At 38.4% G+C, this 12,681-nt stretch overlaps 1 protein-coding gene across 6 annotated transcripts in view; it reads left to right on the plus strand.

The window, feature by feature from the left end:
- Positions 1–12,681, plus strand: part of ELAVL2 (ELAV like RNA binding protein 2) — a gene marked incomplete at both ends in the record, with an annotated part of 49,991 nt that overhangs the window by 15,200 nt on the left and 22,110 nt on the right. For all 6 annotated transcript variants that reach the window (XM_082784110.1, XM_082784111.1, XM_082784106.1 and 3 more), the window contains one exon: positions 7,065–7,168. In XM_082784110.1, coding sequence (XP_082640236.1) covers positions 7,065–7,168 — 104 coding nt within the window. The remainder of the gene's footprint in view (positions 1–7,064; positions 7,169–12,681) is intronic.

Below are 12,681 nucleotides of genomic sequence, written 5' to 3' on the forward strand. Positions count from 1 at the left end.
AGAAGTAGCTTTCAAAAGGGCTCGCTTAACATCTGTTAAGTTAAAGCTCATACTTGCCTACATTTCAAGCCTTTCTCTTAAGGTGTAGCAGATTGTAAATGACACTTGAGCACTTTCAGGCAAAGCCTCGTTAACAGGACTGCACAGTTCAGATGGCTGAACTCCCTCTTACTGCGCATCCAGCCCAGCAGCATTGAGTAAAGAGCTGTTGAAGATGCTGCTTTGGGCGCTTGTCTGAATTAGTATTTCTTCTTGGTTCTGAGCTGCCTACAGGCTTTACAAGTACATTCCTCCTGAAACCAAGTGGTAGCTCTTGGGTTGAAAATGTAACAGAAGCATTACAGCCATCTTCCACTCCAAGGTCTGTTACAAAACACTTGTCATCCTTTGTCCACTGCAGAAAGAAGGCGCTTCACAGACAACTGTCTCCTTACAGAAGTTTTCTTTTGGTGCACACTTTAGTCATACCTTTTTTTAGTTACTTCTGTTTTACAGGTACAGTAGTCAAAGGGAGAGGGTCTCCTTAACTTGTCCTTCAAGAAAGCTGTCTGATCTGAAGACTCTTGCCCTTCCTGTCCTTTTGTGGAAATGCAGCAAGAAGGAATTTAGCTGTTACGTGACAGTTCTAATGGCATTTTTAAAGAAAAGCCATTACCTGTGGGTGCTGCAGCTGTTCCTAGAAGGAAAAAGGAAGGAAATGACGGTTGGCAAGAATGTTTTTTCTTAAAAGAATATTTGTCAGGCAAGCCACTAACCCTAGAAAGTTGAGAGGAGTGGCTGTAAAACAGGATATTAATTCCTAGTTGGGAATTCCCATGGTTGGACTGAATGGCCTGGCTCAGGTGTTTGCATAATACTCTTAATGTAAGAGAACCTTAACGCATGAACGCATGTTTCTTTTAATGCATGTTTCTTTGAAAGAAGAAACCAGGGTTGGTATGGGTAAATAACTTAGTTTAGTGTGTCTCTTTCAGTCTTCCAGTTTTTCCTTATGTTCCAGCGTACTCAAAACTCACTGTTCAGAAATAAGTTCTGTATATCCCCCAAAACAGGCTGCTTAGATAAAACAGTAAAAAGAGACAAACCTACTACAAACTACTAGGATGTTTTAATTATGTATAGAGTATCTAGGAAGATTAAAGACTGTTGTCCTTGTCTTTTATTACTTTCTTCTGGTTATAGGTGCTGCCCTTACTGCAGTGGAGATATAAATTGCTGGCTTGGACAGGTGATTACCATTTGCTGTTCAGCCCATAAAAACTGCCTGTTAATAGATAAATAATAGCAAGGAGACACCACCAGTTTTGCGTTCATGCACGAAATACTTAGCTACATGAAACTTCTCCAGTAGAGGACTTCTTTAGTTAGTAAGTGATGTTTGGCCAGCACCAGTACGTTTTTCTTTCATATCACTAGTCCTCTTTACCTTCTTGCTTATGACTTCTTCGTGAACTATTTGGATAGTAACAAGGTAATAAAGCATGAAATAAATAAATCTTCTGTCTAGATCTCCTATTCCTTCCCAAGCTTATGTGAAAGAACTACAGAAGTAAATAATGATGGCCAAGCAAAATAGCTTGTAATGGATTTTGAGCATTCTGTGACTAAGTAGTAACCTCTTCTAAACAATATAAATAGCTGTGCTTCATGGAAATGTATGGTGTAATTTCATGCTATATTTTTCTTTAACTCCACAAATCCTTGAGTTACCAAAGGAAGAATAAGATTTGATGTGGATTTTTTGAACAACCAGTTAAGCAACCAATTAAGTTTCTCAATCTTGTAATTCCTTCACTCCACCGCCACTACAGTAGCCCAGCCGAAGTGTCCACATGATCTTTGCTTCTAAAATTCAGTTCTTGTGAATAGGACTCTGCTGTAATCAGTCTACTTAGAAATCTTGAGGCAGTTGCCGAAAATAACCAACAAAATCCTTTAGCAGATCTTAATTAACAGGGTATAGAGTGTGATTATTTCCATTCAGAAACGTGAACGTTTTTTGTCCACAGAAGTAGGAAAATGTTTTACCAGTTATATTAAAAGGGCTTTATTCTGCTTTAAGGAATATTGCTTCTACATAAAAAAGCAAATCATTAAGAATGGACAACAGACATTGCTTCTCTTACATATACTCTGTAGGACAAATTTCTCTGTGGGTAGCATCCTATTGAGACTTTCAGTGTTGTGCAGCAGAGGATTTTCTTTGTGCTTTTGCAGCTGTGCACAATGTTTTAATAGGCTTCCTTTTTAGTAGTCAGTTGTGAAACAGCCTGAGCAGAATGGAACTAGCTCACTTATGATTTTTCCTCTTACAACTTCTGTGAATTAGAGCTTGTGTGTTTTTAAAGCAAAAAAAACCACGATGTGACACTTTGCAAGGCACAGTGGTAAATTCAAAGGCACTACCCATGGCTATACCTTCCAACCCATTTCTTTCCTTCTGTCTACTCGAAACTTAGTTGGTCTTTGCCTTAACAGTGTCTTTAAAGTCTACCATCTTTCCTAAGTAACGAAGCACTATGTTCTTCAGATGCTTCTTCCTTAATGATATAATACTCAGTCTACATTTGTCTAGAGTGCACATGGATCTCCACTAAGCCTCTTTTCAGAGACCTAGAACTAAAACGTTTGAAATGTTACTTCCTATCCCCTGTTGTGTTAGAATTCATTCTGGCTTTGACTGCAGTGCCAAAAAGTGACTTGGCATTCTATAAAATATTACCTCTTCATTTTACAACATCGTCATATGTGGTGGTCGCTTGAAATTTATGAAGTTTAAAACTCGTAGAAAACTTGAAACATAAATGGAATAACTTCCCATAAAGTGAATATTCCTCATGTATACTCATAGTACTCATGATGGTGGACGCTTCCCAGTTAGTGATGAATATAACACCTCTAGGTTCAAAAAGACCTGTCTCTTTACAAAAAAAAAAAAAAAAAAAAAGCCTTTTATGGCACTCAGGCTCAAATGTGATTTTGTTACAAGTGCCAGTAACACATGAAATGTCATTAATATGAATTTTCAGACTAACCTTTGCTTTAAATAACCTTTGCTTTAAGTTCTTTTTGTTTTACAGGATTGTGAGAGGCAGTTTTGCTGCTGTGTGTGGTCTCTTACCAAAGTTTCTTGAAAGAAAAGTCAAACTGTTTTTCCTCGTGGTGTAACAGTAAAAGATTAGTTTCTGTTCCTATTGATAGTCTTACTATGAGGCGATGATGGTGTGATCATATGGTTACAGGTTTTAGTAGCTTGTGGGAGAGGCCACCTCTTAAGTGAAAAGGTATAAGGTTCAGGAGAGTCAGTTCCACATCTGTCCTGTTTTCCTTGAGGTGGAGAGGAAGTAATGCTCTATTGAGCTTCCCTGTCCAGCTCTGTGTTTTTGCTTTTTGCCTTACTGGTGATGATACCTGGTTAAGAGGCCCTGTTTTTAGGAATGTTCTATTTGCTCTAATACAGATTTTTTCCTTCCAGGTAATCTTGTTACTTTGTCTTGTCTTACTTCAATTGATTTCTTCTCTTACCCAGTACTCGGTGCTTCTTTAACCTACACCACACTGTTTAATATTCATAGTGTCCTTGTGTCCCAAGCATAAAATCCTGTAGAAAGTATACAGAAACAGCTTTAAAAAGTGCTGTGAAGTAACCACAAGAAGCATTGAGGCAAGTGTGCTTAAGTGTGTTACTGGACTTGAAAACAGGTGTGATTTGCAGACGATTTCTACCTTGGTGTGTGTGGAATTAGCTGTTACGAAAGAGTCACAGATGAAAAAGTCCAGAGCAATTTTCTGTCAGTGTTTGGCTTAATCTTTAGCTTCAGGCAACACAAATTAGTGATTATGATTGTTAAATAATGATGTTTGTCTTCTGTATAGTGGATGATTTGGTTTAAGTGCATCTAGTTTCTGTGCAGTTAGTTTAGAAAGCAAGGGGTGTACATATTAAGGAGAAGACTCCTCTGCACTGAATGAGAACCTGTCCAGAACCTGTCCAGCTACCTTCAATTTCAAGCAATGAGTGAAATGTGTGTGCAACAAATAGGCTGCTTTTCGCTCTTCCCCCATCTGAACCTAGTCAGGTGGCACTTCCCCTGGGTGTTTTAGGTACACATTGGTGTTAGCACAGGTTAGTACTGAAGTCTTGTGAGACATTGAAAAACTTGAGGAGAACTTGGTTTTTAAGTCCTCTTAACTCACTTTGTTTCCCCCAAAAGTGTGTGTGTGTTTGGGGGTTGGAGAGGTGGGGGATACCACTAGCTGTCAGGGACACTTTGCAATAATTGGGATACCTGATGGGTTGTTTGAGTTAGATGCTTCTAGTGCTTTGTCAGGAATGTTTGTCTGGATTTTCTAGAACTCAGCCATCTGTATGTGAACTGGCAAACCTCTTAATCATCTTCCCTGGACTAAAGAGCTAAGAGCAGCCCTTCAAAGCCCTTCAAGCGTCTATCCGATCGGAGTAAATCAGATTCAATTTCCAACTATTTGTATTGCTTGTTGAGAGCCAAGTTTCATCTTCTCATGGGCATCTGTGAACAAAGTGATTTATTTTTTACTTTTAATGGTTGATATCATGCAACTAAACCACTGATTGTCAGACAAAATTTCACTTGTCGCTATTTAGAAAATCTTACCTCTTAACCATCTTCAGAGTTATAAGAAGGGCTTTGGAATGTCGGACTTAAATACCTTTGAATTTTTATGATAACTTATTTCGGTTTTATTTTGGGATAAAGAATCACAAAGGATGGCACAGAATCATAAAGGGTAGAAGGGAGCTCTGGAGATCTGGTGTTTGACCATGCTCCAGTGTTTGATCGCCATTACAGTGAAAGCATTTTTTAATTGTAAAGTAACAGAATAAGCCTACAGAAATTAGTTCAAGCTTCTCTTGAGGAAATTGCTAGATTTTTGTATAACTTGATGAATCTACTAATGTTAACAAAGCTTAACTAAGTCGTTGTCTGGAAGAACTGGGAATGAATAGTATCCTTTGTAATGGTTGGATACTGTTTGCCTGCAGTGGGCTGGTTGTTTTTGTGTGAAAAATAAAATCACAAAAAGAAGAGTGAAAGTCTCTGCACATCTTTTTCTATACTCTGGAAATAGTAGCTTGTTGGGAACATCTTACATGAAATAGCTTTGTCTTAGATTTTGTTTTTCTAAGGTTGTGGTTTAAATAAGTTTTTTTTCCTAGAGCAAAACTAATAACACCAAACATCAGAATTCTGCCTTAGGAAATAAGACAAAAATAAAAGCTGTGCACAAAAAAGACATTTGTTTAAGTTGCTCTTTTTTGAGACACTGCAGGGAAGAGTTTCTGCAGACAGTGGGAGTGATGGAGGTGACAGGTATAGAAATTGCTCTGCTGTAATCAAACTAATAAGGGAAAAATCACTTCTAGGATAGAGAACTTAGCTATATCTAGGTAAGCCATAAATGAACACAAAAATGCTTCTGCATGTTTCTATATTGTTACAAAACTGAGATTGAAGGCTGGAATCTGCAGATCATGAAGTACAACCCCCTGCTCAGAGTAGGGATGTCTAGAGCAGGCTACTCCAGGCTTTGCCTTGTTTTTGATGTTTTTTTTTTATTGATGTTTTGCTGTTAATAACGTTGTATATGTTAACTTGTTTAAAGCTGCTTCTAGACAGTTTATTTTTTGTTTATTGCCTCTCCAGAATAATGCACAGTGAAGAATGAGTGTAGCCTGGGAGAGGGGGTTGTCTTCTGAACTTTCAGTGCTGTGGTAGGCTAACTCGTACAAAATGCCAGCAGTGGTGGGGCTTTGTCTGTCCTAAATAGTTGCAAACGTTGCATCTTTTTTGCTTTGCATATTTAATATGTGCTATTTAGGTACATGAGAATTAGATACAGCATGGATGCTTCTTGATCTTTCCTGGCAATTAATTAATTTGCCACTTGTGCATTATGTAATAGTGTTTATCCTCTCTACAAACTGTGCCTCCAAATAATCTCTTAAACTAACTTCTTGTGATTGGGCTATGTTGGATGCTTCCCATTGCTTTGTCTTTTGACTCTGTTTTTTGGACCTAATTTTTCATTTTGTTAAAAAATAATAGTCGAGAATTATAGGATTTTAAACATTTTAAAAGGTCTGTGCTAATGAAGGATCCATCTGTTCAGTAGTATACTCTCACTGCGTTAAATTTTGGTACCTGTTTCTGTTCTTGTGCATTAAAAAACTTCTCAATGTAGTATGCTGCTGAAGGCAGATATGTTCCAGGCTTTGAAGTTTGAGATGTCTACAGCTAAAGTCTCAAGGGTTTAAGTGCTCATACACAATAGTGTTAGAAATGGGCTGTGGTTCTGATTAAGAGCTATTTACAATGCTTTATAGTCATATGTGATGTGAATTGTGTAATTCAGATATGTAAAAATTCAGATATGTAAAGAACCTGATAATGTTGCATTTTTATTCTAATTGTATTTGACTGATATCCAGTTATTTGTGGCAGTTGGCTTGAATATAGAACAAAATTACCTTTTAAACCCCTTGTTACTGTGAGGCTCCACTTAGTGTGTAACATCTGTAGAAATGTTCTGCTCCAAAGATCTCTTGTCTCAAATTCTGATACTAAGTATGTTTGAAATGCACTTATTTTCATATATCATTACAGACTTTTGCTATATTTTCCATATTCAACTAAAAATTTGAGGAGCGAATAGTGGATTTCTGATATTTTAATGGTGAATTTCTGATATTTTAACTTGGAAGGTCCTGCGCTTCCTCTTATCTCTAATGGTTCATAGCAAAATCCTGAACGTATTTCACATAGCTATTTAAGTCCTTCATTAAAATGACTGTAGCCTTTTCTGCGTTGAACTTAGGGCAGCCAATGGGAGCAGAGGAAGCTAAAGCCCCCAGGCTTATTGGAAAAATAAGATGTAAGCCTTTGAAACTTCATTGAGGCAGATAATTTTTCTTCAATATAAGCAATTTTTTGCTCAATGTGCCCATAGAAGTTCTTAACACCTTTAGTTATCTGTTGTGTAGCATAGCAGTACTAACATTCATTCTTCTTCCTCTGTTTTATCAGGACAGAGCTTGGGTTATGGTTTTGTGAACTACGTTGATCCCAAGGATGCCGAAAAAGCTATCAACACTCTGAATGGATTGAGACTTCAAACTAAAACAATAAAAGTATGTAGTGTGCTTTATGGTTTAAAGAAACAGAAGTGTTTTGACTTCTTGTTAAGATGCATGATGCATTTTTCCTTTCCAAGTACAACGTAAGCATTCTGCTAATGTTAATAAAATTGCCTAGGACTTCACCATGGAGCAGATGATTAGTCCTCTAGTCCACCTAGAGATTATAATTGAATATACAAAATTGGTATGTATGATAATGGTTAATATTTTATATTTGAGCTTAAATTAGGTGATATCTCAATTAGGTGACATCAGATCATATGCTTTGCATGCTTAAGTAATAAATTCAGTATTGCATATAGTCTGAAGATTGCACTGTGTGCTTCCTACTTTTCTTTTTTTTTTGCAAAGAAGACAGTATAATTTGCTTATTAAACAAGACAGTTGCAGCCTAAAGGAGTATTCTCTCACATCCTTAAAATGAAATGCTGAGATAACTGGTTTGTTTATAAAGGTCTGTGAATTACTGGATTTCAAGGTTGTTCCATATTTATATGCCTTGTTTTTCTCCAATGTTAGGGTTTCCTGCTTTTTCAGTTTATGTTGTAACAACTGCACCTCTTGTTAACTAAATTCAATTCCCTCAATTTCTAGAGAAAGGAATCTTGAGACTTCTTACCAACTGCTTTTTTCTTCACTCCAACCACATTTAATCACGTTTTATTCTTTCTTATAAAATGGCTTTAAATGTCTCCAAAGGTGGGGTTGTGGTGATGGGGAAATGACTGTAATTAGCACATGTTATTCATGTGTCCTACAGTTTCACATTAATACCTTGGAAATGTAGCATTAAGCAATTACTCCATTATCAGAAGAGTGAGGATATCGATTTGAGCAATTGTTTGGACTCTGAAATCTTAGGAAAGGAGATGAAATAAAATTGTCAGGGAATGGGGGCCTTTGAATGTGTTTCACAGGTGTTCGTGCCTGGAGGCAGCACTGGGGCCAGTCAGCCTATTCTTTCTCATTAAACAGCAGGGTTTGCTAGCTGATCACTTGGACAGTGACTGCCCTCTAACTAGGGTCATATTTGAGCTGTAAGATAAAGCTCACCTTGTAAAGGCTTTGCAGTTAAAAAGCAATGCTGAGCAACTTAAAAAATAGCAGGCAAATATAAGATAGCATGAATTCAGGTAGATTGCCCAAACTGTTCTGGATTCATGAGGTTTATTAAATGCATGATGCTATTTGTAACTTATATATGCTGCAGTTAATAAACATTGAGTCGTGGAAAGACTTGGATAGATGCTTTGCAGAAAGTTACCTACTTGCTTTTAGTAGGCTTGCCTGAAGGCAGCCTCTCCCATGTTCTATTTGGTGAGGGAATATGGAAGCAAGCCATTTAGTACGCCCAAAGCTTGTGCAGCTTATAAAGCAGTCTTCTGGGAGAAAGGGGCATGGATTAGCTCTCCAGTAATGTTACAGGTATGTTGTATCTTAGATGTATCTTAGACTGCAAAAATAAGAAATGCATCTGCTTGGGATGACAAGTTCTGTGGACTATGTAAATATTCAAAGGAAAAGGATGGTGTATACAGAGAATCAATCCAGGCTTCCCAAATCAAATAGATTCCTTACAGGGGGTTCTGGTGACTTGAATTTATGTTTCCAGCATATGACTTCTTGGTCATCTTTCAGTTTACAGAATAACAGGTTGTTAGGGATTGAAAGGGACCTTGAAAGATCTAGTCCAGTCCCCTGGCTGGAGTAGGAACACCTAGATCAGGTCACACAGGAATGCATCCAGGCGGGTTTTGAATGTCTCCAGAGAAGGAGACAACACCCCTGGGCAGCCTGTTCCAGTTTCACCATGAAAAAGTTGTCTTACATTTAAGCAGAACCTCCAATGTTCCAGCTTGCACCCATTGCCCCTGAGTGATTAATGTAAACATCACCAAATTTCTGCAAATAGAAATGTATTGTTTAAAAAAAAAAAAAAAAAAAGTCTGGGGGGGAAAAAAGTGAAAATAGATGGAGGTTTGGGATGACACTGCTTTTCCTTTCTTGCCTTCTTCAAGTGCTAAGGTAAAGCAAACAAAATAGTTGTAATCTCTTTATTTAGAAGAAAGTATCTCTGAATGTGGCTTTTTCTCATGTTACATGGCAAATAATGACTCTAGCTACCCATGTTTAGTTCTGGTCAATTTCAGCAGCATCTTTCAATGTTAGTGTACATCACCCGGGGAAAGGCTGCTTTATTTATTCCCTTATCCCTTCTTGGGGGTAAGCCATATTTCAGGCCAACTTTTTATGACTGGATTCTCCCTATGTACTGTTTAAAGAGGCTGTCTTTACCTCCTTCCACACTGCAGGAGAAGAAGAGGCTAGAAGGATTCCTAATGTGTTTCAAGACTTGAGGTGTTATTTCTGAGCTCTCAAGACCAGGACCAGCCTTCATAATGGTTCAGGGACCACAGTGTTCCTATTTGTCTGTAGCTGATACCTCCATGTAGAGGCTGAAGTGGGAGCGTTCCTGCTCAGAGGGAACTGTCCTGATCCCAGTCTGTGGTGTTCTGTATTGGGTGCGTGACATTTACATCTGACCCGCTGCTTCTTTTCCACAGTCACTGGTTACATTCCTCCATCCCTAAAAGGGCTGCCACCTACTGTTCTTTTGAAGTAAAATGTACTGAAACCACAAATTTGCAGATTGCTGGCTTACGTTTTTTCTGTGTGGGTAGCAACATTGAAACCAATTACGTGCTACCTTTTTAGAGGGAGGGCTGTCCTTTGGAAAGCTTTATGAAATACTTTTAAGTTGGTGTATTTATATTGCAGGTAGCCTGTGAATTTTGGGCTTCACTGAATTATGCAACTTCAGTGTGAAAGCAAGCTGTATCAGAGAGGTGAAAGACTTGCTATGGCTTTTTTTTTTCAGAAGAAACTGCTGCTGGAAAGTACTTTTTCATTGGCTCTTAAATAGAACAGAAAACATGGATTTCTGTGCCTTGAGCGATCTTTCTGCTTACCCATTCGCTTGTTCATTGATTTGGTTTTTGTTTTTTTCATTTGTTTTGTTACAAAAAGATCTCTTCTTCCCAAGTCTGAAAAACTCTGAGGAGCAAACAGCATGCAAGTGTCATCATTCCTTTTGCAAAGGAATAAGAAAATTCAGTGCACATTTTGTTATTTGGTTTCTGCTTGGAAGGAGGGGAGATCATCAGTGACTTTTCCTGCCCTCATTCCTGGGAAAGCTCCATCAAAAAAGACTCAGATGAATTTATTGCGAGGTTATCTGTGTGGCCATACCTTTTGGTGTGTTGTAAATGCCTTCAGTGCTAATAAGTCTAAAAAGGAATGGAAAGGGCAAACAAATATCCTGTCCTTGAACTGGTACAGAGCTGTGTAAGATCCTGAATAAGAGGCAGGTTTTAATGTCAATTGGGGCTACCAGGAGGACACAGGGAAACCTCAGCCTGGCTGTTGTCTGTGGATGCTGGGGTGTATGAGTGATGGATGTGGTCTTTGGTGGATCAGAGCTCCCAAGGGACACAGCAATAGAGTAACATCGTGTTTGTTTCCCCCTCACAAGGTGAAGTAGGGCCGAGGAACTTCTCTCTGTCTGCCCTGCAGCTCTCCAGCATGAGAGGGCCTGAAGCAGCAGAGCCTCTCTGTACAGGAGCTGGCAGATAGCTGTCTTAGTTCTCAATGCTGGTGACACGTGTATAGGCATGTATGGAAATCTGCAGTGTAGAGGGGAAAAATGGTTTGGCCTAGCTACAGGCCTAGCTGTTATCCTTCTTTATAAGATAGCATTGATTATCTGTCTTCTACCTAGCTAGTGCTTCTTAAAAATCAAATTTAGTAGGGCTTCTTCCTCTTTCAAGTTCTTTTTTTTTATTTTCTTGACTATTAGAGTGTTTACATGGGTAATTATCACCTGTCAGGGGAATACAGATTTAAGAAATATTTTATCTAAAATATTAAATCTGTAGGTTTTCCTCCCACTCCTTCATAGCTTTGCATATGTTTAAAAAAAAAAAAACAGCCTTCACATGTAATATAATTACAACAGGAAGCTGTAAGAAAGCTTGACAAATTATTTGGCTACATGCACAAGTCCTACTTTGTCATCGTTATCACCTAGTTAACTGCCCTACTGTAGAAAGCTGTGTAATTAAAAACAGCTAGTTATGAATTTAACAGAAGAGTGAATACTGAGCTATTTGCTTTACACATGCCCAAAAAAGTGCAGTTCAGCAAGGGGATACTTGAAGCATGTCATGCCACAATTTTGATAATGTCCTCTGAGTCAGCATGTCCTTAAAACTTGGCTTTATGATGTGCAATTTCACTTGGTGCCGTGAACCATTACTTAGATTTACAGTAATTTTAAGGAAATTGTCCTCAATCGTAGCAGCTTAAGGTCTCCACCCTTGTGAACTTGTACCTCTGATAGTATTCTTGAAAATACTTCACAGGATATAATAAAATGCAGAATAAAGAAGCATACTGGTTCGATTTCTATATTGGTGCAGCAGAAAAAGATTGTCTTCTCTAACATTGATATTTTTAGAAGAAAACTTTGGTAGCGTCATTTTCAATATTAATTTTTTCATTGATCTCCCTGGAGAACGATGAAATATATATGAATTGAGTAAAAAGTCCATTAAAATACCGGGGGGCAAGAGCTGTGAAGGTGAGAGAAACCCTCTTTACCTCCTTGATTTTGTTCTTACAGCACTAAAGGACATTGATCTAGTGAGTGGCAAAAGGGGATCCTGTTTGAAGGTTTAATTAAAGCTAGTGATTTTTATTGATGCTATCAATCAGCAGAGATTCAGAGAAGGGGCATGGTGCCAGACCATTTAGTGGTCTTGACAGGGTAATTAAATACCTCAGGACTGTATTCTCAAGGTAAAATTGAAGTGCTCTAGCAGATCTGTAGCAGCAGAACAATGTTTCTTGGAACAAAGGTAAAGGTGTTTTTTTACCTTAAGTTTCTGCAGGAGTTATATAAATGATAATTATACAACCGTTTAGCTATGTTACAGTTAAAGCTTTGACAGCATTTCCTTCTTAAACCCCCCTCCCCACCCCACACATGCCTTTTCACCCCCAGGTAAAATTTGTTCTTCACTGAAATTCAAATCCCTTCAGACTTTGGATGTTACTTAACTGGCTTATGTGTGGTGCTTATTTTTCATGTTGCTGAGTAACGTTGAGAGGAGCATTCACTTGTGAATGCATGTTGCTGTCTCTTCCTGTAAACCATGCTCAGGACACACGGTTCTTCATTAATACCTAACTACTCCAAGCAAAATAGCTCAGCATGTCAGATTGAACTTCAAAATGTGCTCATCTCTCCTGCAATTGCATAGCTTGTTTCCTGTTTGGTCCCCAGATGGGCTCTGTCACACCCGATCAGTTCTTGCAGGAGTCTGCTGCTGTTGTGCCAGTGAGAGGGTCCCTCAGACCAGTGCAGCTCACACAAAGACTGCTGAGCAGGTTTGCAGCTGGTCGTGCAGCGGTTCCTTTCTGAGCCTGTGTTGGTGGTGTGATGT

Source organism: Aythya marila (genome assembly GCF_965140915.1).
Source record: "Aythya marila genome assembly, chromosome: Z".
NCBI classification, from domain to species: domain Eukaryota; kingdom Metazoa; phylum Chordata; class Aves; order Anseriformes; family Anatidae; genus Aythya; species Aythya marila.